This window comes from Colossoma macropomum, unplaced genomic scaffold, assembly GCF_904425465.1.
Source record: "Colossoma macropomum unplaced genomic scaffold, Colossoma_macropomum, whole genome shotgun sequence".
Classification (NCBI taxonomy): domain Eukaryota; kingdom Metazoa; phylum Chordata; class Actinopteri; order Characiformes; family Serrasalmidae; genus Colossoma; species Colossoma macropomum.
The window spans coordinates 16,941,028-16,967,935 of NW_023494788.1; the positions used below are offsets into that span (position 1 = coordinate 16,941,028).

The following is a 26,908-nucleotide window of genomic DNA, read 5'->3' on the forward strand; positions in this document are numbered from 1 at the left end:
TGCCACGGGAGACTAACAGTGTGCAGAGACCATATGTAACAGCACTCAAAGGGCACAGCGAAATCGCACTCCCTCTCTTTCTCTTCCCTGCTCTTCATCTCTTTTTCTCTCTCTCTTTCACACACATAGTTATCACAGCCAATGTTGTCAGTTACTCAGAGAAGAAGCAGAATATTACATGCCCAAACTTTTAAGCGCTTTGAAATATGTTCATTCAGACTTTTGTCTCTGAATAATTTATTGTTCATTTGGCTCTTTATAGTCATACTGGTTTTTAGCTCTACCGCCTACCTCAGCATACTCATAGCTCTATTTTCCTGCTCTGTGGTCTATTATATGACTCAGATGAAAGCTTGTCTAAAAAGACTTGATATGACTTCCTGTTATTCCTCACTGGTATGAATATTGACCTGGCCTCTCATTTGGATGTGTCAGACGGCCCTGTGTTTGCTCCGCTAAGGGTGCAAATGAAAATTGAATGGCTCTCTGTCGGCTGTTGCCAGCACCAAACTTCAGAAGCTGGCTGGAAACCAAGGTCGCTAGGATCCGGTGATCGAACATAACTGCCACCCTAACAGTCTGAGGCACATTTGGGCCTGCCTTTGCGCAGGCCTTTGCCGAGGATGACAAAGCCATGGCAGGCCTGGCTACCTCCATCGATTGCCTCAAGCTGTGCTCACAGACTGCCGCACTGATCCACTTCTATTCCAGTCAGTCCTCGGAGGAATAAACGCCTAGCGTTATGGAACTTACATTTGTACATTGCACTCAGAAGTCATGTTTATGAGCTGGTAATCATTGTTGCTGAAATCAGAGAGTTGACCAGCTGGCTTGTGAATTGGTCCTTTGTTTTCACTTCAGGGATGTGGGTGTTTGATCTGATTCAATTTGATCCTGCTTTTCAGCCTCAGCACTTGTTATGGAGAGTATTATAGGAATGCTGTAAGCCATATGGCCATGATCTGCTTTATATCAGTTATGATATAATGTCACAGTCTTCTTAGACACCTCTTGACACTTTATTAAGACCCACGCGCTTGACTTCACTTAGTCCTTCTCTCTCTCACTTGCTGTCTGACTCTCGTCTGCTTTCCCCTACAGTTGGTGTTTTGATGTGGAATTAGCTGTCAAGTCACACATTTCATTCATTATTTTTATTTTTGTTGATTCTGTGCTTTGTCTGTGTATCGCAATAAATCCAGGAAGGCGAAGATCAAAGAGAGAACAAAGAAGCTGGCGGGTATTAAAAATAAATGACTCTGAGATTAAATGCACTCTCCCTGACTCTCTCTCCCTCTCTTTTCCTTTCTCCCTCTCACTCTCTCCCCTCATCTCATCCTATTTCTTTTGTGCCCCTAGCTGAGTCAACACTCCAAAACACCCAGAAACCTTTTCCTGAATGGAGTAGGTGACAGCTGAGAGATCTCTAGTTGGCTCATTGATGACTTGGGAATTGGTTTTGAGTGTCCTGGAGCCTGCAGACACTTTTCTCTCTCTTTGTGTCTCAATCCATCCCTTGTCTCTGTTCGTCAAATCAGACAAGTGAAATAGACATAGTTCATTTTTAGACAAAGCCCTGTCTTTATTTAATAGAGTTGACCAAGTGATGAGTTATCTCAGGTACAGATACTTGAGCAAATCATCCTCCATCAGGACCCCTGTGAGAAGATCAGAGGTTGTCTTGCCATACATTACCATGGGGCAAATCTGACTGCTAGCATAACACATCTGTTTAGCACCTACTCCAGTGTATTAGCATGGCATGGTGTATTTAAGGCCTCTAAACTGTTAGATTCTGCTGATAGGTGATTTCAAGGCCCACTAAATGTTGATCTCTTCAGGTCAGCTTGATACTCCTCAGGGTGAAATTGCTTGCCCTGTGATTTCTTTCTCACTTTTCTCAAACCACTTAGACATCTTTCGGTACAGCTCATCAGAGGCTGAAGTGTGTGGACCAGTGAACTGGTGCTGCTGTTGTGTTTGGCTCCCAGAGAGAAGCCGCCTGACTCAGTTACAGCTCGTGGGCCTGGTGCTTGGCCCTGCTGCTTGCATATGGAGAGAAGCCCAAAATCCCGAGGCTCTGACAGGATGAGAGCGCAAATCGGGCTTGGATAGCCCTTGTCTCCTGTCTTAAGAGTGCCTCCCCCTTTCACTAACATCTGGCACTTCAGCAACAGCTGTAGGGATTACCGACCTGGGGGTGCAATTTTGGTTTGCAAACTGGGACTAAAGTAGCTAATGTCTCTCCTAACGCAATGGGTCGCTAAGGCCGCTAAGTGCAGGGTTTACTGTGTCTGTGGGGGGCCTCTTTATAAGAGGATGAGCCAGGAGTGGGTAGTCTAAGGCTTGAAGGCCACTAAGAGGTCAGCTGGTCCTCACTAGCAATCCTGACATGCTGATTAGATGCACAGTTTGGACAGCTACGTCACCTCCCCTGACACTGTTCGTGCTAAGCCGTGCCTAATTACAGATGGCGTTCTCTATACGTCCCATACTGTTGTTTTCTTATCCAGTGGAAGCGATTAGTTTGAGTAAAACCATTTGTTACAGGGTGGCGAGGGTGAGTGGCAGCAAGTGCAGGCCCATTTGAAAGAACTTGCCCTTGGGCTCTATTACTGTAAGGGGCTGCTGAGTGTAATGTATTTAATACTTTGTCAAATCCAGTCTGTCTCTTAAAATGGCGGCCTCTTTAACTGCATTGCCTAGAGACTCTGGAGCTATTGCTCGTGATCAGGTGGAGGTAGTAAGAGGTAGGTGATATTACACATAATGCACTGCTATACGAATGTCTGTAATTCTTCAAAAATTGCAGATAGGTTTTAGAATTCGCTCTGTTATATCATGTTTAATAAGAAACAGAAGATCTTTAAATGTTAATGTTTCCAGGAGGTTAAACAAATGTTTGTAGCTGTTTGTTATCTTCCCAAACCACTTTGCAATGTTTCAAGCTTTATCAGCTTTTTTCAAGCCTCAAACATTATAGTCACCTTGCCAACTGTCAAACTGTCTGCATCTAACAGGTTTCATTCTGATCAAAAACAGTCTGTAACAAAAATAAACATTGCTCCTCGTTGCCAGCAATTTAACTCACACTTCGGCTTGTGATCATTTTCTGTCTGTCTTACTGTCTTACTCTTTAGGTCTGTGTTGTGGCTCTGTCCGGTAGATGTGATATCTATGTAAATATCAGTTGACGTCAGGTGGTATTTGAGAGGTGACAAGGTTCCCCGTGGGGTCAGATCTATTTTGGAGGCCCAATTAAAAGGTGTTGAGTGGCCGTGTAGCGCAGGTGGCTCATCTGGGCTTGTGCGTTTGACAGTGACAGGGCCCTGTTTTAGACGTGCTCTTAACTCTACGCCCCAGCTCTAATGGGGGCCCTAATGATGTGCCATGTGTCTTGGGACTAGAGTGTTGTGTGAAAGCTGGCTGGACACCCACCCTGGAGTGTTAGCCCTCACAATTAACACCCTGCCCTCCTGAGTCCACCAGTGACAACACACCACCCACAGCCCCGACATGTCCCGCACAGGAGGCGATGTCACGCCGGGAGGAAGAGGCCTCTGATTCATGCAATATGTTCGATGAGATGTTCACATATTGAGCCATTATCAGATTCGTCTCAGACTGTGGAGGGCCAACGGTTAAGGTCTCATAAATATCAATGCTCAGCCAATGCCTGTACACCTGTCAATGACAGTGAAACAGAGAATGTGCATCTCCATCGGATGCAGCTGGAGCTGTCAGGTGTAGGTGATGGAGAACCCAACTGGGGTCTCCACCGCAATGTAATTGCAGAGCTCTGCATTAATGAGATGCCAGGAGAGCACAAGGCAGTAAATTTCTTTAGATGAAAGGCTGATGCCGACTTGGTGCTCATTGTGTGAGTGTATGTGTTTGTGTCGGTGTGCAATAGCTGCTTGAGCTGTGGCTCCAGGGGAGGGATCAGACCTTTGCGGGTATCCAAAGAGACATGGAACCAGCTGTGTAATTTCATTAATGGAACCACAATCCCACAATCCCCTTCACAGCATCAAGCCATGGCGGGAAACTTGGCGGGCTGACCTTGATTCATGTCCTTCCTCTGCATTGCTCTCTCTCATCTCGTTTCCAACTTTTCATTCTGTTTTTCCCTCCACTTAGTTCCCAGACTCCCTGCCCTTAATTTGTGCTCCAATCTGGTCCCTTTTTTCCCTGGAATTTGGTTACCTAAGTCTCATAAAACTACAAAAACTGTCTTTTTCAATTTCAATTCCAATTTTAATTTGGAGCAGGCTTTGGACATATTAGGCACTTAACCCTAAATAGGAATGTGTGCTCAGCAGAATGAGGCACGTTGTACCTGAAAATTGTGCTTATCCTTTCCACTTGCATGTTCATCAAAGTTAAGCATTGTTAAATACCCTGGGCTCCACATATATCACAGCCCTTCATTAGTGACTCTCTCCATCACTGCGCTGCCACTCTCTCACTGAAGTCAATCAGTCACTCTCAGCTTGGCTGAAGAGGCAGCTGCTGCTGTCATTTGTATCTGTCTCTGACCTCAAGCCCTTCCACAACGAGCCGTAAAGCAAGCTGGGACTCATATTAATCTCCAAATTATTTCCTACTTTGGTTATAGAAGTTAGAATCCAGCTATTCAAAGTGCCTTTGGAGGCAGTCAAGGAGGCAGATAGTGAGGGCAGCAGGGAGGAGGCAGACCGATAAGCCAAGAAAAGGATTGTGTGATAGGAGAGGCAGCAGTGTCGTGTCTGTGATCAAGGCTTTGTAAGCATGACAAAGCCTCCCACAGGTAGGTGTTAGATCCTCACCGGCGCCCCTCGAAGGAGAGAAAAGTGCTCTCTTAACAGCAACATCCACCCCTTCTCTTCCCAGCTCCTCCTATGATGAAGAATGTCAACCCCTCCCAGGAACAAAACGATAGCTATCTGCGAGCCACTCTCAATCCTTTCATTTCCTATTTATGAGCCTGTTACTTTGACGTGTTTATCGGGTGATGCGCAACAACTCCAGAGGATGTGGCCCAAGAACATCTCTGGAGGTTTAATCTGTTCTACCTTTTTCCAAGCCACTGCATTAACTCCAGAGTGCTTGGGCTGCACTGCCTCTCTCCGAATCATCACTCCCTCCTGCATTCTCCCTTTGCTTTCCTTAACTCGTCACACACCTGTGTTGAATCATTCATGTTAGTATTCTGTTTACCCATGTTATCTTGATTCCGATGTTCAGCCTTCCCAGTTTATGAATGTTCCTTCAATACGTTTTTGGCCCTTTATAGGTAAAGGAAATGACAGAAGACTTACCAGTCCCACTAGTGCACTGGGGACATGCTGACATTGCACTTAGGAACTACAAGCTTTAATGTCTATACCTCTGCACTGTGTGTTTCAAAACTTCAAACTCATTCTGACAGAAAATGGACATTTATCATTAACCACCATTGACTTTAGAGGTCTGTATTTTATTTTTATGTAACATTGCATTCTGAATGTTTGTCAAGGCCTGCTGCAAGTATTTGCCAGGTGTTCTCGTACATAATATTTAAGCATATTTTTAGAAGCCTATGTTTCCAATGTTTATAAATCTGTCATTAACTATTTTTATCTGACACCAAGAAAAGCTTACCATGCAAGACACTGTTGGTGGCCTAATGACATATTCAGGAGTGGTGCCACACCTCCAAAAGTGGTGCAAAATTATTTGGTGCAAAAATAAAAAAATAAAAAACAACAAAACAAAAACAAATAAACAACACCAAAAAACACTCTTGGCAAAAATGTGCTAATGGAACAGTGGAACAGCAACGGTTGACTGACAACTAACACCTTTCCCTGACTGTCAACTGGGCCACTGATTGACTAACTATAACTGACTGTCAGTCCTGCAGAGTTTTGTGTTTCCCCTGCTCTCAACACACCTAGTTCTACTAATCAGCTCATTAGCAGTAGAACAGTAAAAGTGAGTGTGTTAGAGCAGGAGAACACAAGAATGTGCAGGGCAGTGGGTCATCCAGGACCAGGGTTGGGAACCTGTGGTCTGTGTCATGACTATAATATAATAACATTTCCCAATGAACATATTTGTGAACAGTGTCCTTGTTAGGTGTTTTGACTGCAGAGTTCACTGGGCTCTGCTTACTAACTCACATCTCTGCCAGTCCTCTCACTCATGAAATCTCATGTTTTTCATTTTGGGAAATGTCTTGACTGTCAGCTGAAATGGACATTTTAGTTGTACTGCAGTTTGACTCTGTTCATGCTAATAGGTCAGTGATCCATGCAGTTAGGGAGTTTTTTTTTTGATGTTTTTATTTTTTATTTTTTTAAATAAGCAATCAAAAGTACCCATTTTTCTGGGCCACATGTTGCTTTTACTTAGCACGATTAGCTGTCCTTTAAGGCCACTATAGTCAAGTAGGCTAACTAGTCTAGCTAATGCTAAAAATTTAACCTCAAGGCTCTCAAGGATGCAGTATTCAAAGGGATGTGTTATCTATTAGTTTATCTATTACTGTGCATAGTTGGTTTTTATTTAACATTTTAACTGAAAATTTGATATTTTGATATTTTTTAGACTAATATAACTCTGTACAAAGTAATAAATAGCTTTTTAACCAGATTCTGCAACTATGACGATGGACACTTTATTCAGGTTGCTCTAGGTATATGTTCTCACTGCATTTGGTTCAATGAAGGTCATACCTATTATGTTCATACCTTCAGTGCACCTTATATTCGTAACACTTTGTTCAGGAGGAAAAGAAATTTCCAATTTGGAAGTGGAATGTTTCTAATGATGTTTTTCCCCAGCTTACACAACAGGCCAGTCCTCAGTTCTCTGTGCTGGCTCCTAAGGGGCCAAATGGTGTTCGTGCCTTTGCTAAGTGTAAAAAGCGATCTGCAAATGGAACATGGGCATTATCAGGCATTATCAGCAGTAGGGCCACAGGGGTTACAGAGAGCTTGAGAGTTCTGCTGATCCCCGATTAGAAGTCAGCTCCTCCCCCTGCTGGAGCGGAGGCCATTTCACACCACCCAAATGGCCAATCAGTCCACCTCTCACAGCCTCTCCAAACTTAAACGGCTCTTTTATGAGCCTGACGAAGCATAATGACCGGCGGGCAATTTCCACCCCTGGGGCCTACAATGGGCTTTACACAGGCTTCAGGGCTGAGCAAGGCTGGCATATTACCTCAGTGTGAGTTTCAGCTCCAGAGAAAGAAACTAATGCAAGCAAGCATGACTAAAACACAGCTCTGCTGAGGTTGGGAAACCATGAGTCAAATTAAGACTAAAAGGGTTATTTATTTGTGCTCATGCTGTTTGGTCATTAGAGTCAAATATTGCTAATCCAGTTCCTGTTTTAAAGCTCTTTTATAAATAAGGCTTATAAGAGCTCTTAGCTAACCCATGAAAACATTATTTTAAAGGTATATATATATATATATATATATATATATATATATGAAACTTTAAACCTAAAGTTGAATAAAAAAATGGCAAAAAAAGATAGACCATTCTGACTTTTTCATTTTACAGGCCAATTACTGCTTGTTTTCGAGTTCATAAGTCTATTTCTCTCTGCGTCTATGCACTTCTCTGTCTGTGAGCTATTTAAAGGAAAGGTTAAAGGCAGACAATGGTACTAGTCTGAATGAGAATAAAAAGGTCACATAAACCTGGTGAGCTAGCTCTGGCAGTATGCAGTAGACAGCCAGTTAATTATAATAATAATAATAATAATAATATAAAGTAATTTGTGGCAAAAAGACCTTTACCGTAATGCTAAGGCCTGCTAGCACGCCTATGAGATTTAGCATGTTAGCACTCAGCTATTACTGGTGCAAATACTTTTTGGCTGTTCTAGGTTTAACACGGCCAATTGAAGCTTGTATAAGACGTTGCATGTTTTCTGTTTGAAACTTGATATGTATTTGCAATTTTACTGTGACTCTTTTAGCCCTGTTGTAGAGATGCTTCCACAGTTTTTTTTTTTTTTGAAACTTGGTCAGACTATGGCGGATATCTGCGGTCTAACATGTAAGGCCTTCAGTCCAGCTCCTGAATGCCTAATAAATGGGGAAACTCACTTGGCTAAATATTGGCTATACTTGGATACCATGGGGGGAAGAAGTCTGATCCTGATTTGATCATTTAGCAGATGTGTGTGTGTAAATATGTATTTGGCACACCTACCTTGTGTCTAAAATTACAGACTGTAGTCCATCTGTTTTTCTGCCCCCTTTTCACCCTGTGCTTCAATGGTCAGGATCCCCACAGGACCACCACAGAGCAGGTGTTACTTGGATGGGGGATCATACTCAGCACTGCAGTGACACTGACATGGTGGCGTGTTAGTGTGTGTTGCACTGGCACAAGTGGATCAGACACAGCAGTGCTGCTTAAATTTCTAAACACTGTGTTAAGTCACTGACCACTCTATTAGACACTTATACCTTGTTGGTCCACCTTGTAGATGTGAAGTCAGAGGTGATAGCCACTCTGTTGCTGCATTGTTTGTGTTGGTCATTCTCAAGTTCTTCATCAGTGGTCACAGAACGCTGCCCTCAGGGTTTTTATTTTTGGCTGGATATTTTTGGTTGGTGGACGATTCTGTGGGGGTCTTGATCATTGAAGAAGAAGTGTGCTTGTGTGTGGGTGTGCGCATGTGTGTGTGTGGATGTGTGTGTATGTGTGTTTGTGTGTGTATATATATATGTGTGTGTGTATGTGTGTGTGGGTGTGCACATGTGTGTGTGTATATATATATACACATATATAGAACAGGATTTCTAAAGTCACATTCTAAAGTCTAGAGGACATTCAGACTTCATCTAGAGCTCAACCAACCAATCAAAAGACTCACAACAAGACAAAGCTCCACAAGCAGCCACTCCTCAGATGCATTAGCCTCTGATGTGATTCTTGCTGTCACTGAGCTACAGAGACCCTTGTTGAAAGACACAGAAGAGCAGCAAAAACAACAGCTGTACAGAAATGCTTTTCTGACTAATGTTGTAACTGTTACAGTACATTGTACTTATGTACATTAACAATTGCTTAATTCTGCAAGAGTTGCTGAGGATGGTACTGGACTCTGTATCAGCGAGTACTAAAACATATACTCGTACTTGTGTATATATACACGTGTGTGTGTGTGTGTGTGTGTGTGTGTGAGAGAGAGAGAGAGAGAGAGAGAGAGAGAGAGAGATATCATAGGCAGGAAGATTAAATCAAGCTAAAATACAGAGGACAATAGAAACTGATAAAAAAAGATACAGTGCAATAGATAACAAGGCAATAGATAAGTAAACTAGATAACTAGATGTCTAATTCTCTCTTTCAGCTCTTTCTCTTAATAATCTGCCTCTTTCTGCACGTCTAGAATTTTTTGTATAATTTGCATAAAATGCTACTATCACTTTCCCACCCCCTCTCTGTCTGCATCTTTCTCTCTCCTTCTTCTTCATCTCTCCAACTTGTCTCCTCCACTCATGAATGCAGTGACAAGCCTCCAGCAGAGGGAGGCTTCCCCCACTCCATGCTCTCCTGTGGCTCCTTATTGCTGTTTACTCAATTACAGCAAGAGTTCAGCACTACTCTTTTCATTTGCCATCATCAGCTACTCCTAGCACTCGTCTTTATGGCTCTAACAGGCTCCCCAGAGCTGTGAGGACACCTCTGTCTCCACCTTCTACAACTCCTTAGGAAGTGGGATCACTGCCCAGAGCCTCACCTTTTCTGACAGACGTGGAGTTAACAGCCTTGTAGTCTCACAAGACAGACCTCTGGCTGTCATCAGAGAGCCTTGTGGGTTTCATGTGTGGCACATAGGTGCACGTGATTGGTGGTGCTACAGTAAAAACAAATCGGCATGAAACAAAGTGATGTACAGTGCCTCAGCAACTATAAAGAAACACTATGTTGGTAATACATTTTAAAGAATTGAACTTTTTAAATCACGCAACTATAACTTGCTCTGAAATGCATACACTTGGAGGTCTGAATAGCCAGTGAGAATGACCCTGTTTCAATTGGGCCAATTGTTATCTTGTGATCTGCATTAACATTTACACTTGCCAGCAAGGACACAAGACCCCCCCTTTTATTTTGGTGTTCACAAGTGCCCTCAATGGGCTTTTACCTGCACCTTCTAGAAAATCCCACATTGTTGCAGTCTTAGCAGGGGTCCCTTACCCAAAATGTCTTACAATACATGATAGGACCAATTATAGTGGAAGGGGTTGCTTACTGATCAATATACTGGAGAAACTTTATTTAAAAAAATGAGCACAATCAATAACATCAGGTATTGTGCATGCATAGCCTGTATGAGTCTGTCCCAAGTGGACACTTAAAACCTAGTACCCTCACATACTCTTGTCCTATAAGTCTGTACGTTGTTGATGTCAGCAAAGTGCTGGCTTGGAGGAGGATCGCAGGGCTTAGGGTGCCATTTGGAACAGGCCCAATGCAATTCCTTGACTAGACTAACGGCCTCCAAGCTTCATGTTCACCAGACTGCCAGCCAGGAGAGTACTGTGACATCAAAGCTCCAAATCTAAGAGAAATCAGAACAGAGGCCATCTCAAAGGATGGAGATAACAGGAAGAGTCAAGACAAAGTCAGCACTTGTACCTTCAGTACAATGGAACATTATGAGTGCTGTGCTCCTAGTCCATGAGGAGTCGCAAGTGCGTATCTTTAGCTTTTTACTGTAGAGAAGCTAGCACATGTGGGAATTGTGGTTTTGAGGGTGTGTGTGTCTGGGACATATCTCCTTGTGTCTGAGAATATATCCCTGTTTATGAGGAATGCCAGCTTGCTGCTTTTGCACAGTGCGCTCCCCTCTGGTTTTACCTTGAATTTGTAAACATGAAAAGGGAGTAAGGTGATTCCATTACTTTGCAAATTGCAGAACACTAGATTCAGCTCCCAGGTTCACTGTTGAACATGCCATCGTTTTTTTTTTCCTCACTGAATATGAGGAAATGGAAGATGATTGATTTAAAATTGTTGCATTCAAGGGGGTACTAGGGATATCTTCCTTTTAAAAGGAAGACCAGACTTTAATTCATTCATATTTTATGAAATCTCTCTCTAAGGAAGGTAGTAGAGTGATTGTCTGTAGTGAAGTCATGCCTGAAGTAAAACCCTGCGTCAGGATGTTGTACCGATTATTTTTAATGCGCCGTCTGAAGGCTACCTTCAGAAGGTCTTGAGGAGAGACTACACTGTTCTGACCCTCTTCCCCCTGGAGACAGCCTGAAGTGTAGAGACTAAAAAACACAGCAGGACTCGCTTTTTTTCCACAGTGGAATGCCAGATAAGGCCACTTTTGTCTCGAAAGTATCCTCATACTCTTCTTGAAAAGAAGATTGCGTTGTGAGAAAGAGAGCGGAAAGCATCTCCAGTCTTCTTGCTCCTGGCCTTCGCTGCACCGTCTTTTTGGCAAAAATGTTTCACTTCAGTGGCTAGCACTATTGGAGCCATCGAGTTTCTTGGAAGGAAGGCTCAGTTCTTTTTTAGGTGTTTAAAGAGAACAAAATAGATTTTATCATGATGCAAAATGCTTTCATATCATCTTCATTCCTTACTGTATAGGAATTGAACCTTGGGTTATTCTTGAATCACTGATCTGTTACTGTGAAGTAAGCATTTATATCAACTAACTAAAGGCCAAAATCAGCTACAAACTCTGTATATGTGCTTTCGGTATTAACATAAAAGTGAGAGACAGCCTATGATTTTTCTAACAGGGAATAGCAGATGTCTATTTTTTATCCTTTTTTTAGATTAAGGCCAATAGCTTGGCATATGCCTTTCATAAATATCTCACTTAGTTTTTAGGAGACAAGCAGAATGTGTTTCACACAGTACAAACAAGCAACGGATGGTGGTTAGAGGGCACACCTGCTCACTTTCTCACACACACACATACACATTAATGCTGACACACTCACACATATGCACATGCAGACGTACATAAATTATCACGTTGTTTCACACTTTTTTCTTGTCTTTATTTGTGCAAGATAAAAGAATAAATCAAAGACTCTTTCTGTAAGTGTACACAATACACAGTAAAAGCTTGTAATCTTGGGTAACTGTGGAGACTTACTTTTAAATCTGCATGTATAGGATTCTAAAGATGTTCTCTTGCTCTCTCAGCCTATGTGAAGCTCTCTCCTGTGTTCCTGCAGTACTTCCTTTCAGGTATGGGTAGCATAGGGTGGCTGTGTGAATAGTATTGTAGTCTACAGTTTGTCTGCTAACTCTAGATAACTGTACTGTACTAAATGGTTTAACCATGCTCTGCCCACAAATGAATTCTTTCATAGCAAAACTTGTATTGGCCTTTGAAAATTTGTAGCACATAACTCAACTTTAACATCTTTTTAAGTTGTTAATTTCAAATGATTTTTATTTTGTATATTTGTGACTAGAACTTTTGACTAGACTTTGCTGTTGTTTCCTTCCTGCCTAGTTTTATTAGTGAGTTAGTAAGTAAAAGGGGAATTTCACCAAAATTTCAAAATTCTGAATTAAGGTTAAGACTTGAACAAAGTCATTCAGAGTGGTTAAATGTAAAATGGTTTATTGTAGAGAAACTTACTTATTTCACACAGATTTCTATACAATGGTGGTGACAGGAACCAGAGGTTGTGATGTCTACTAAAATATTTACATGTGTTTTCTGAGTATTTATGTGTAATGTTGATACTGGTAAACTAGTAATACATTTGAAAAAAAAAAAATTAATTCTTTGGGGACTCTTTTACCTTAGGACACCCTACATGTACCTCTCCACTATGAATGCGTCCTAGACCAAAACCCTCTCAAAACTATTAAAACCTCAGATATCGGGCCCCATATTCATAAACATGTAATAACTTTCTGTTACGTAGCTTTTAGAGGCATTAAACAGTTTGGATGTCTGATTCCTATCATCACCACTATGAACAGTTCTGGCTAAGTTTCTCAAGATTGAAGCATTTCACTTTAAACCACTCTCAATTACTATGTTTACATGTTATCCATTTAATCATGAAGACATTTTGACAAGTCAGTGAAAACCCCTTTAAGTTGTCTAGAAGTTTTTCCAAAAACACATTTTGCTGTGAAGGAACACATTTGCAGGCGGAGCATGCATAGGTCAGTTCTCTACTGCCTTTAGCTCAATGATATGCTAACTGTAGTATTTTAGTCTGTAGCTTTTAACTGTGTTTCCACTGTACCTAACTGTAGTTCAGTCCATAGATTCACTCTTTTTTAACCTTTAACATTCATTCACTGTAAACTGCTAAAATTAAATATTTTCTTTGCGGTACAACCAAAGTGGCAGAGAATATTTAGTGGAATGTACTGTCTTTCAGTAATAATTGTTTCAAAAGTTTCCTTTCACATACTGCAAACAGTATCTGCACAAAGCATTTTTATGTCCCCAAACAAGTGAAGATCTTGAACAAACTAATCCTTGCTGGTGTACATTTACTAGCAAAGACTGTTAATGATTGAAATGGCACCTTCGTTCTTAGCTGATTGTGAGGGATTGAATTGACAATGCTCTTTTAATTACTATAGAGAAGAAAGTGGCTGTGCATGCCTTTTTCCCTTAATTGCTTTTCCCTCAGCTTAGCTGTAATTGGGCCTCCATTGTGTTTATTGATTTAGTTTGATGTGCTTTAATCTGGTTGATGTTATACTGTATATTTATCAGGGGATGGGCGCTGGGTGCAGAACAGCCGTTGGGAAATGTTCGCAAGGCGCAGTAGGTCTGCTGTGTGTGTGGGTGGGTGGGTGTGCGTGTGTAGCAGGATGGATGAGAGGTGCACGGCAGGCGTGCGCTGCAGGGTACAATAGGCCCTTTAAGCCAAGCCACAGGTAGCCCTGCTCAGTACACAGCCCAGTGTCTGAACTCAGATCCACTAGCTTAAGCCCTTAGACCTGCCTCTGCTCACTCCACCTCCTGGCTTTTGTGTCTATAGCCCTGAGCCTGTGTGTTCTGTCAAGGCCATATGTACTAAACCTTTCGTGTCAGGTTTCAGGCTTCAGCTCGTAACCCTTATGGGAAGTTATTGTTTCCCAATTTTTTTTACATCACATTCCTGCAGAATATTTAGGCAGAAAAGAGCTTCATTTAGTTATATTGCAATTTTTTTATTTAAACAGCAGTCTCTTTTTCACTGAGCTTACATTTCCTCTTTTGCGAGTTCCGAGCACTCATTTAACATATGAATATAGTATAAGCAGAAATTGTTTGACTCTATAAGTGGTGTCTGCTTTAACCTAGAAGGCTGGATCCTCTTGATAAACAGAGATAGCACTGAAGAACAGGGAGGAGATGGGGAGGTGATGGGGTGCAAATCGTTTCCACAGGAAATGGTCCTACTTTATATTGTCTCTGATAACTGTTGTTACACATTAACAATACAAACAACACTGTGCCGTGTACTGGCGATGTATTCACTGTTACTGATGGATTAGAGTAGTAGAACTTATGTAAAAACATGTTTCAGCTTCAGTTTCTTAACATAATTACATAATTGTATCTTGATAGTAAAAGCATATTTACACTTATGTAATTACATATATATAAAAGGGTTCCCTGTGTCAAGGGGTTTTTCTAACAAGACTTTTCTGATTGTGACAGGAGGTGTAAAATTACATATATTATGAGATTATTTACACTGCATCTGCATGGGAAATGCAGAGTAGTATGTTTGCACTGTAACATAACCAAAGTTCTGACTGTAAACTATGCTGTAATGTGACAATATTTACACAGCTGGTATGTCCATTTATGTTCAATTTTTTTAATGTAATGAATTAACATCTATTTGTTCTATTATACTGCTCCAAAAGCTGCGTGTAGATTATCAATCTAATCTACCTATGTAACAACTACACAGGAGCTGTCCGTTTTTTTGATACACATTCAGTTCATACACATGTATTTATATAAGCTGTACTGCTATAATCCATCTAGTAGTTACATTGTTGCATATACACCAATCAGGCATAACATTATAACCACCTCCTTGTAGTAACACTGATGTGGTGGTGGTGTGTTAGTGTGTGTTGCACTTGTCTGAGCAGATCAGACACAGCAGTGCTGCTGGAGTTTTTTAAACACCTGTGTCACTGCTGGACTGAGAATAGTCCACCAACCAAAAATATCCAGCCAAAAGCATCCTGTGGGCAGCGTCCTGTGACCACTGATGAAGGACTGGAGGATGACCAACACAAACTGTGCAGCAGCAGATGAGCTATCATCTCTGACTTGACATCTACAAGGTGGACTGACAAGGTAGGAGTGTATAATAGAGTGGACAGTGAGACTGGACACAGTGTTTAAAAACTCCAGCTGCACTGCTGTGTCTGATCCACTCGTACCAGCGCAACACACACTAACACACCACCACCACATCAGTGTTAATGCAGTGCTGAGAAAGATCCACCACCCAAATAGTACCTACTCTGGTCCATGGGGGTCCTGACCACTGAAGAAGAAGGTACAAGGGGGCTAACAAAGTGTGCAGAGAAACAGATGGACTACAGTCTGTAATTGTAGAACTACAAAGTGCACCTATATAGTAAGTGGAGCTGATAAAATGGACAATGAGTGTAGAAACAAGGAGGTGGTCGGTGTATTGTTAATATGTAACTGCACAGTTGTTAGGGACACTTAATATAAAGCGGGACCGTGGATTTATGTATAGGACGTTAAAAAGGAAGGAGGAGGTGCTTGTTTTTTTTACACTTTTTTGTTTTTGTTTTTAAGGGTTTTTTAGTAAAGGCAGTGGCTCTATGTAGAAGCATGAACACTTGAAGACCATTTGAATGCATAAATGTTCCTTTGCACAGGTACATGTTTCGTTATTTGTTGTAGATGGTTCTTTAAAGTTCAATATATCACCAAAAATGGTTCCACTATTGCGACAAGTCAAACAACCTTTTATGGTACTGTATAGAACCATTTTGACTGCGAGTTACCAAACTTGTTAACAGCTATGCCGTTTCACTGTGGGTTTAATGGTCGTTTTACTATACTGTTCAAGGGTGATGTCCCTTATTATTAATAAATATAAGGACTTATATTTACATTTATTTACACCTGTTATGGACAGGTTTGAGTCTGCACCAGCTTTTCTCTGTTTGTTGCAATATCAGCAAGTTACAAAAACATGGCAAAAGCGCTAAAAACATTTCTTCCCACAAAACAAGACAGTATGCACAATAAATTTTCATCAAATTCAAAGAATAAATAATAAAGAATAAATTATCTTAATTTCTACTTACAAACACAAATGTGGCATCGGATGGCAGTTTGGAAGAATTCATGCTTTTTATGACAAGTTTTTATGATAAGTGCTACATCTAAGAGTAAAACACAGTTCCTCATAAGCATAGCATGATAAGTAAGCTGTCCTGTCTGAAGATTACATGATTAACTGCAGCCTTAGTGAATCGAATGTTAATCTCAGTCGCATGGTGAGTGCATATTGCCACTGCATCAAAGCACATTTTGTGTCTTCTCACATACATACATCTGGCCCGCTGTCTCCTCTCTCTTACCTTGTCTACAGGCCAAATGACATCCTGCCTGTTTGTCAGAGAGAAAGGGAGCTTAGTGACAATGGATATACAGTGCACATGGAGGAGCAAGACTATAGCAGATGCTGTCAAAATCAGTTTTCCAGCGCAGTCTAGAACATTGTCAAGAATCTTGTTTCAGTAGACATTGTCAAGCTTTGTTGAATTCCTTGCCTTAGGGTCGGAAGAGAGCTGTCTGTTTATGTGGCTGAGAATGGATTATGTGTTCACAGATAACCTACTGTATTAAATGAAAAGAAAAGTGGTTGTTATTGGAACTGAGAAGAACTCAGAGAAGATTTAGACAGCAGAGTCAGAATGTCGAGTAACATTCTGTAGCATTAGGCAGAGGAGTGGGATAGCTCGTTCATTGAGCCAGATAAGATTACGTGTTTATCAAGAATATTGATGTTCAAGTTTAGTGATATGGACTACAGTACATCTACCAGTAAACAGGTTTTAATGTGTTTGTTTGTAGTTTAAGTGGTTTTGCATAACTTTGGCCACATCCTATTCTTAAACCAACATCTGCTGTTTAGAAGCAACACTCATACACTGCCTGTCAAAAGTTTGTGGACACCTAGTGTTTAAAATGTCTGTTAAATAAGCACTTTGATCAACAGGAAGCTGAGTGCTATATTAGCAAAGCTTTATTAGTTATTGCTTTCTGACTTAACTAAAAAGTAACAAAATAAAGCATTATTTGAAAAAGTTCAAAAGAATACAAGGTTTCCTCACATTTTTGACCGACAGCGGAAGCTTTTCTAATTCACCCTGACACTCTCCAAGTGCTGTGAGGACAGCCCATCAACTGCCGCTGGAATGAATAATCAACAAGTTCACTCTATCTCCATCTCTTTCTTTCTCTAACTCTATCTCTTTCACTGTGTTCTTAGGGAACTTCACTCTGGCTGAGTTGGGGATCTGTGAGCCAGCCCCCCATCAGAACGCCTACTGCCCAGACCTGGGGCTACTACATGGCTACTCTCTGAGCGCTGGCTCTGATGCAGACTCGGACCCAGAGGGCCCTATTTCTCCAGAGAGAGCCATGCAGCTATGGAGCGCCCGAGACATCAAATCCCGCCGTAGTTCTGGCCTGTCTAGCCGTGAGAACTCAGCATTGACCCTCACCGACTCTGAGAACGACAACAAGTCTGATGATGAATCAGGTAGGAAAAAGTGAAGGGGTGAGTGAGTATGTGACTTAGAGAGAAGAGAGAAAGTGTGAGTGAATGCTTGAGGTGCTTGAATCCTTACGGTGTGATTTCGAGAAACTGTGAAAGAGAATTTATACAGAAAAAGTCCTTTAATTTTCATTCTGTGTGTTTCTCAGCTATAAAATAAACAGTGCTGTCTGTCTAAACATCATCTGTGCTGCAGAGCAGCGGCCTTGTCACTAGGGCTGTACGATATTGACATAAAATGTGATGTTTGATAAGGCTATTGGATATCATGATGACATGTGATGTGATAAATTATTATTATTATTATAGTGTGCCTCTGACTGGACTTTTGGATGTGCAAACAGAAATCTAAGTAACCTCTCCTTTAAGTAAATAGAAAAATACAAAATTACAGACTCACTATTCAATGTTGCGCAAAAAAAAGAAATGAAATACTAACAGCTACTTACATCAGATCTGCAAGCATATTTTTAATGCACTGAAAGGCTGAGGAACAGTCAGCATTACTTTAACAGCTTTTTCTATAATGGCTTAAAAGCAAATATGTATTCATTTTTTAATAAAGGCATACAAAATTGAATAAATATTTTTGTTTTTTAATTTGCCTTGCACACTGAAAACACAATAGTGCATGTGAGAACGATGTGTTTTTACAGGCTTGTAGTTCAGGATTGAGTAATTTTTGAGCTGCACATGTATGTTTTTAGCTGTTTAGTGTTACTTGTGCCCAACTTGGGTGAGCAGGATTCAATGCTAGCGCAGAGAATCATTCATCAAGCTTCTAACAGTTAGTGCCAGCAATGTAGTGATGTCTTTCTGCTGTGGTATATAGGTTGTAATTTGATCAGTGCTGTCATTGCAGCTCTTACTGATGTATTTATCACGGAAACTCATATCGTGATAACGATATCCAATGATATCCAGAGCATTATGTGGGTGAGTCTCATCTGAAAGATATCTGGTCCTAATAGGATTTGTATTGGTGCCGATCCTGATCCAGTATTGCATGTGTGCATCACTACTTTTAATGACAGTGCTGCTTGAATATCACGCCACCGTTTAAACAGTCAGCATTAAGGTTCATAATTAAGATAAATAAGTAAGATGTTTAAAAAAGGAAATGAAAAATGTTTGTGTTTAATAAGCTCAATATCACACTGAAAATATGAGAAAAGTGTAACCTTTAATTGTAGTAAGTTTAATCTAAAAAACAAATGCTCATCTATATTTAGAAACCTAGAAATTCGTGTACTTAACCATTTTCGCCATCATTTTTTTTCCAGTTTTTAGGAACTATTTTAGTCATCAGTGACTTCCTGTTTCTCTGGGGTAGGAATATGAGCTGGAATAGAGGCCAGTTTCCTTGGATGATACACAAATGAGGCAAATGTGTATTGACCTTCATAAGGCATACAATGGTTATAAAAAATAGTCCATATTTACTGCTGGGGAAATATATATATTTTTAACCCAAAACACACTGTCTCATTCCTACAGTTATGTGAGGTGGAGGATCTGTGATGTTTTTGGACTGTTTTTCTGGCAAAGGCCAGGAAACCATGATAAGATACATTGAATAATTGAATTGGATTTGAATGAAAAACCAGCTGCCTCTGCTAAAACTTAAAAAGCTGGGTAATGTTTGATTCTTCCAGCAGGACAGCTTTCCCAAACATAGCTCTAATTCCACACAAAAATGGTTCAGTGACCATAGAACCAAGCTTTTGACATGGCCATCCCAGTCCCCGACGTAAACCCCATCGAAAATCTTCAGGATGACCTGAAAAGTAGTGTCCAAATGAGAGGACTTAGGACCCTGGAGGATCTGGATAGACTCTGTATTGACGAGTGGTTTCACATTCAGTGCTCTGTATTGTCTTGTCTCATTAAACATTTTGCCTTTATGTTGGCAAAGGGTAGTTGCACAAAGTGCTAAATACAGGAATGTCAATAATTTTGATGAGATCTTGTTAAAATAATTATTTGATGACTATAGTTTGTATACTATATTTACTTAAATTAAATATTAGATTTTTCCCTAATATTTTGAGCATGAGAGTGAGCTAATTAATCACAAAGACATTTTTTCATGACCTTTTTTCACACGCCTTTATCAAGGGTGCCAACAATTGTGGAGCTTACTGTAGTGACACTGCCAGACAAACAGCATGTGACATTTTAAGATATAACAAGTAAGAGTCAAGCTGCCTCACAGAAGGCGTTCTTATCAAGTAGCACATGTTGAGGCTCTTTTTCTTAAAATGTTACCCGCACTACGCATCTGTTTCGTTCAGTTCTGTGGCTGCCGCCTCCGTTTCCCCCTCTGGTGTTTTCCCTGGCAATGCTTCTGCAGCACGTTCTCTAATTCTTCGCTTCCTCGTTAATTCGGTGTCATCATAAACCGCTGCATGGTTTGCGGGAGGTGTCAAACGAGGTTAATGAAAAGACAAAAAACCCCGCCTAATTAGCAACTACACAACTGTAGCAGTCCCGCAACAGATCTGTCAGCTGTGAACTCCAACATCAGACAAACTCGCGCTGACAATTTATCAAACTCCTCAACAGCTATTGAACGCATAAAGAAACACCTTGGAAGAGAAGTCGCTTTCATCTCGCCAGCTGATAATTGCTTCTCAGCTAATTGCCATGCTAATCTCCCAGCCACGGTTTGTTAGCATTATTCTCGGTTTTATGGCACAGGACAGCGCAAGGACACCGGATGTGCTGGCCGCCACACTTTCCAGCTTTTGGAACAGAAGGCTTTGCACTGAAGAAGGTGTACTGAGCAGAATCTCATTTAATAGAACATTTTTCACGAAAACTTGTATCAGAAATGCTCTCTCTCATTATGCTATATATGCAGCATTGTGTATTTGATGTGGAAAGAACCCACTCAACTAGAGTAAACGACGCAGAAAGATGAAAGGACTTTTTGCTCTACTAGCATATAATTGAAGTTGTTTTGTTACATTATGAGCTCTGAATTGTATCAACTGATCAATCTATTCGCATGTCTGTAATCCAATATATACCAAAGAGAATGCTTTAGTAAGTCGGTTCAAGAGCAGCACTAATTGTCTAAATTAGCTACCTCACTGAAGGGAAATACACTTTGAGTGGATGTTTTCTCACAAGGAAGAAAGGAAATATATTCAGAATGAAAGTGAATGAATCTGCCTTTCCTTCTTTCTTTTTCAAAGGCACTAGAAGCTCTATCTCCCTCTCTCATCTTTTCTTCTTGGCTTATTTTCCTCTGTGTATGGAGATGCAAAAGCTCACTCTCTCTCACTCTGTCATCTCTCACTCTCGCCTCATTATGGATGTGTCGGCACCGCCAGTCATGTTGAGTGACAGGTGTCACTCATGGAGGCCTCGGGATATGATAGCCTGAATGGGGTCAAGTTGAAATTTCCAGCCATTATCTCTCGTTTTCCTGCGCGCTCTATGGCCTGGAGACAGCTTTGAAGCCCACCAGTGGCGTTTGACCAAAAAAAAAAAAGAAAAAGAAAAAACATCATTTGAACATTTCAGAATTGGGGTCTAGAGATGGGTTTAACTGAAGACCCCCCTTTGGGTGCCTGATCATAGGTTTTTGAGACATAAAAGCCCCATCTGCTATTTTTGATTTGTTTTTTTTCTTCTATTAAGCTCCTTATAGAACTTCTTTCCCTCTGCCGGTCAGCAAAGCATTATCCTGCACTTGATTTCAATCAAAAGAAACTCCACTATCGACATATCTCTACAACATGCTGTCTGATTTCAATCAAAACGCATGCAGCCTCAGATACATACATTTCTCTGGAAACAAAAGCAGGCAGATAAAATGAGCCCTTCGTGCAGAGTGGCCCCTGGAGCAGCTCCAGCTTGCTTTAAGGGGGAAAGACAAGTCAATAACAAATTAAAGAGTGTGTTACCGCTGGCGAACGATGAAACAAACTCTCTTTCTGATTCTTGCCTCTTTATCGATGGCGCTCTTCTCCGAGTGTATTTCTGGCTCTTGTGCCCTCTGGCGTGGTGAGAGTGAAGGGTGAGTGGAGGTTGGTAATGAGGCCTTGTGTCCAGTTGATTGTCTAATTAAGCAGCCTGGGCACTGGCTCTGTTGGCCCTCTCTCCGGAGCTGCCAGCTACTGAGTGATTGATTAAAGCCCACTATTCCTCCCAGTCCAGTGAGTCAGCTGTCCTTACCTAGCATTGGCACCACCACAACTGTCCCAGACACTGCTGTCCCAGGTCCTGCTGCTTTGCTCTCTACCTCAAACTGTGTCCTGTCTCTCTGCAGCCCTGACTCTACACCAAGACCCCATGTTGCACTTTAATGACTCTGAGCCATGACTTTTGCATATCGTTAGTGTCCTAAAAAGACCTTCTATCTCTGAAGAAGTAACTTATTAGGACAAAAACAAAATGTTCTTAACATCTGTTAATGTAACTTAAACCTTTAAACTGCAGTTCCTCACTTCCCTGACTGCATAACTTATATATTAGTAGTTACTTGAATAATTGTAAGTAGTTACTATATAATAAGTTTCTTAAAAATAAAGATGCCAAACAGGATTCTTTGGAGCAATGCTATAGAAAAAACACTTTTGGTTCCTTAAAGCAGTGTTTTCCAACCCTGTCCTGCACATTTTAATGCTTTTCCTGCTTTAACACACTCACTTTAGGGGTTGTTAATCAGCTGATTAGTTTGATCATTAAAGTTTAAAGACTCCACATAATGTAAAGTTTCTAAACCAATTAAAAGTTTTAGTAGAACACTACATTTAGGTAATGTTTTTCTAGAACCCTTTAGGAATGTTTAAAGGAGCAGTGTGTAAGATTTAGTGGCATCTAGCGTTGAGGTTGCAGATTGCAACCAACCGAATACTCCTCCCTCACCCCTCCTTTTCCAAGCATGTAGTAGAACTTACTGTGGCTGTCAGGCAACTGGTAGGCTAAATTACCTGTCCAGCAGAAAATGGACAACTTTGGCATCACTCTGAAAACTCTGATTTCCATCTAGGAAAGGCCAAACCAGTGTTTATCCTTGTTTTCTGCTGTCATCTGTCTCAGTTTGGTTTTGGTTCTTAAAGTTTTCACTATTTCACTAAGAGGATTCACCCTCCCTTGTGTTTTTATTGTGCAAAATAGTAAATATGATCCTTTACTTGTCAAACTTTGGGTTCTCAAACTTCTCAAAACACAAAATGGTTAGCCAGCACCAGCAGCAGCCACTGATTCCCTTTCTTTCTACATCTTCCAACTGGTGCAGTAGCACCACCAAACTCAAGCTGCCGCTGCAGGGTAAGAACGTGAAAGGCACTCTCTAAAGCCAGTGTTTCGTTTGTCCATTCTGGGCTACTGTAGAAATGTGGTGGGCTCTGATGGAAGAGGACCTGCTCCCTATGTAGATATGAAGAGCTCATTCTAAGCCCTAACAAAAGTCAACAATTTAAAGTTACAGGTCATTATACAGTAATGAAAATATGATTTTGTATAACACATTCCATTTCTGCTAATAGATCCCCCTAAATCTTACACGCTGCACCTTTAAGCTTGCACTATAAGTGATTAAAAGTGGTTTTGAACCATTTTTCCTGAAAGATTCACAAAATATAAAGGGCAGTGTTTTCAAATAATTAAAAAAAAAAAAATAGAGCAATACTATGAGGTTTGTTTAAGACAGCAATGATATATTCCATTGGACCAAAGACATGCATCAAAACAGAATCTTACACAACTTTTAAAACTGCCATCTGCAGGTTCACTCTTTGTTTCAGGTTTATGCAGGTTTATCTCGTTATTTGTGGATGTACTGGGCAGGAGCCTCCCCGTCGCTTCCCCCAGCTGACCACGCAGGGACCAGCAGGTCGTTTAGCTGTCATTCCTGCACGCTGCCGTGTCTGTTTGTTTGCATAGGTGTCTGTACTCTGGCCAGATAAGAAATTATCCCGTCATTCTGTTGCAGCCCCACGCGACTGGCGGCTAGTGGCAGTTCTGCCCATCAGCGCTGCGCCTCACATTCAGTAAACAAAGTGGCCCAGGCGCCCCATGCTGAGGAGAGCGGGGAGCTTTTGTCTGCTGGATTATTTGTATTCTTCTGCACTGATCTGCGTCACTAAGCATTTAAGAAGCTTTGTTGGAGACTTGGAAAAAATGACCTTTATATATTTATTTATGTTTTTTTTGTCTTTCATTTTTTTATTCCTTTTTTTAGAAGAACAAAAGCAAATGAGATAATAATGTCTTATCTTATTGAATGTTTTTCTCAGTTAAACGTGTAGACGTAGCCAGATTTGCCGAAGTATCTGGCAGTGGCTGTGTATGAGGAGGACTGTGCTGGGATGTGTCTTTGTTTAAAGGTGCAGGGGGGGATTTTTTTTTTTTAATTTTATGTCAAACTAGCAGTAGGCAAACATAATTCAGCAATCTTTTACCAAAACCCCCTGGAAAACGTTTGTCACTCTAATTCTTGTTATTTCTAAAACAACTCCTTCTTTGCAGCGTCTCTTGGCACGTAATGCACAATAATGCTTTCTGTTTTGGAGTCTTTCTCCACCAAACTATTAATTATTAAAATTCAAATATCAGCAATGGTGAAAGCATGCACACACAGGAGAATGAAGTAAAATTTTCCACTGGCTGACCTTGCTCGAGTCAAGGTTTCACGATAGATCCATATGAAAGGATGTTGGTACCAGGTGTGATTGAGTGTGATTTCATTGCAGTAAAACCATCAGGAGGAACTGTGAGATTGAGCATTTAATTTAAAAGCTACTGTAACAGCCATTGTTTCATTTCTTTATCAAATCTAATATGGCTCAAAGAATAACCGTAAATCACACTTTGTGCAATTTTCATTTGCTTAGCTGTGGTGGGAGACATATTAAATCAACATGATTTAATAGAGCCAATTGTGTTTCTTAATGCAAATGTATGGTGAGAGGTTTATGGGAAAGGTAACTCTATGAATGAAACTCTCATCAAATAAGTGTAATCAGTTCTGTGAGGGGGGCATTAGATAGACATTAGTATAAAAGTGGGTTCTGGAAGAATTACGGTTGATGTAGTTTTTGTTGCAAACTTGCACAGCACTGTATAATATATATATATATATATATATATATATATATATATATAAAATCTCATTAAAGTATGGTGGTGTCTTCAGTAGGGATGTGCACAAGTACTCCAGTACTCGAGATGCTAGTTTTCAAATACTGAAATCACTGTTCATGTACTTGTGCCATGTTATCTTCAGAACAGAGAATGTACAAACTAACAATGCAGTGAAACAGTGCTTGTATGTTTTGACAGGACTGTAGAATGTTAAGTTTTCGCTTATCATTGTGAGCAGGTATGTATATTACACTGTGCCACTCCACAACATGAGTGCCTTTGACATTGTGAATGTGTTGACAATGTTATCTAGGTCCAGAAACAGTGGAGGTCTATTTCTTTGACAAATTTACACATTGTCCACTGAGAAGAAAAGACCTTGAGTAAGATGACTTGTCCTCATAAGCATCCACTGTTGTGTCAGTTAGCAGCGGTTTTAGCTTTACATCTGAAGATGCAGCTTGCTTTACTTATCCAACATGTAAAATCACTGATTTCCAGTGGAAAACAGTGACTATTAGAGGTATGCCTTTAATTCTTGCCTTCAGTTTGAGCCGTAAATGTCAGAACTGTCAAAAAATGAGTCAGAAACCCACCTTTATGATAATGCTGATTTCTCCTAGCGTCCCTACAGGATTCTTGCAGTTTGTAAGCACTAAGCTTACCCCGAGTCACATGAACATTTCTTATGGCCATTCTAGATTAACAACAGTAATTTGATTCCTCTGTCACTTTGTAATTATGCTGGTGGTTACTCTAAGGCGTTAGGACTTCTCTTCCACTCTTGAAGTCTTAACAAAAAGGGAGAGCTCACTTATTTATATCTACCTAGATACTACGGAGAAAAACTTCCTGATTTTCCGCTTGCCGACAAGTAAGACTTAAGTACTTGCAGAGTTTTAGTACTTGCAGAGTTCTGTGAAAATCTATGATGGATCTATGATGCACACTGCCATCCGGACTCAGGTGTGCACCATATAAGCGAACCGAGACCCCCTGAGCAGGTTGACTTCAAAAGGAACTCTGGATTGAGAGATTAAGTGGAATTTAGAGATTAAGTTCAAAAAGAGATTAAACACACACTAGCAGAAAGTAATCACTCAGAACAGAAAAGACTGAGAAATTGGCCTGTATATATGTTTTTGGAACAATAGGATTATCTGCTCTATGATGTAAATTATACAAAATGGATGGAGTAGCTTGTGTGTGTCTGTTGCGTAGTGTGTAGTCGGTCCTAATAAGGATTTGAAGAGAATCCCTATGGAATGTGTTTTTCCCCCACTCTGCTGACACCCCTGAGTGACAGTGTCACCCTTCATGCTCCCCCCGGTCTCCTGAGGATTCATTAAAGGTGCGGTGTGTTTTCTTTCTCCCCTCTCCCTCACGTTTCTTATATGTGCAGACACAAAGCACACACAGTTACCATCCCCTTCTTCAGAATCTAGATTATGTTAAAGATATATGGGCTTGGAGGGTATGTAGCGAGTAGTGCTAATATGCAGTCCTGTCTCATTTATGTCATTCACAAGCTATTTCCTGGCAGTTCCACAATGAATATGGACAGGAATTCAACAAGCTTCACACTTTCAGACATTCACTTGGCAAGTCGTGACAGCACGAGTCGATGGCATGCAGTTTTTAGACGTCAGGGCTGTTGAGGTGGCACTTTCCCCTCAGTGCTTAAATTCCAATGGGGATTTAAAGGGACCATATCCTACATTTTTCCCACTAAAGTGTGTGTACATATATATATATATATATATATATGTGTGTGTACATATATATATATATATATATATATATATATATATATATATATATATATATATATATATGTCTACGATCATTTTCCAACTTCTCCTTATTTCTTAATTTCTTAGAATTAACCCGGATGTTTTTGTTAAGGGTGGATTCAGTTTGGTTTGATCAAAACAAACCTGGTGAGATTTCTCTGTAAGTGTGGTTCACATATCAGGACGCTGTCATCCGAATCATCTGAACCAAAGACAGAATGGACCGTCACCTCCTCCCTGC

The 26,908-nt window shown here is 40.7% G+C and overlaps 1 protein-coding gene across 1 annotated transcript in view; it reads left to right on the top strand.

The window, feature by feature from the left end:
- Window positions 1–26,908, top strand: part of tenm2 (teneurin transmembrane protein 2) — a 361,481-nt gene that overhangs the window by 65,940 nt on the left and 268,633 nt on the right. Inside the window, exon 3 of the mRNA XM_036568644.1 lies at window positions 17,489–17,761. Coding sequence (XP_036424537.1) covers window positions 17,489–17,761 — 273 coding nt within the window. The remainder of the gene's footprint in view (window positions 1–17,488; window positions 17,762–26,908) is intronic.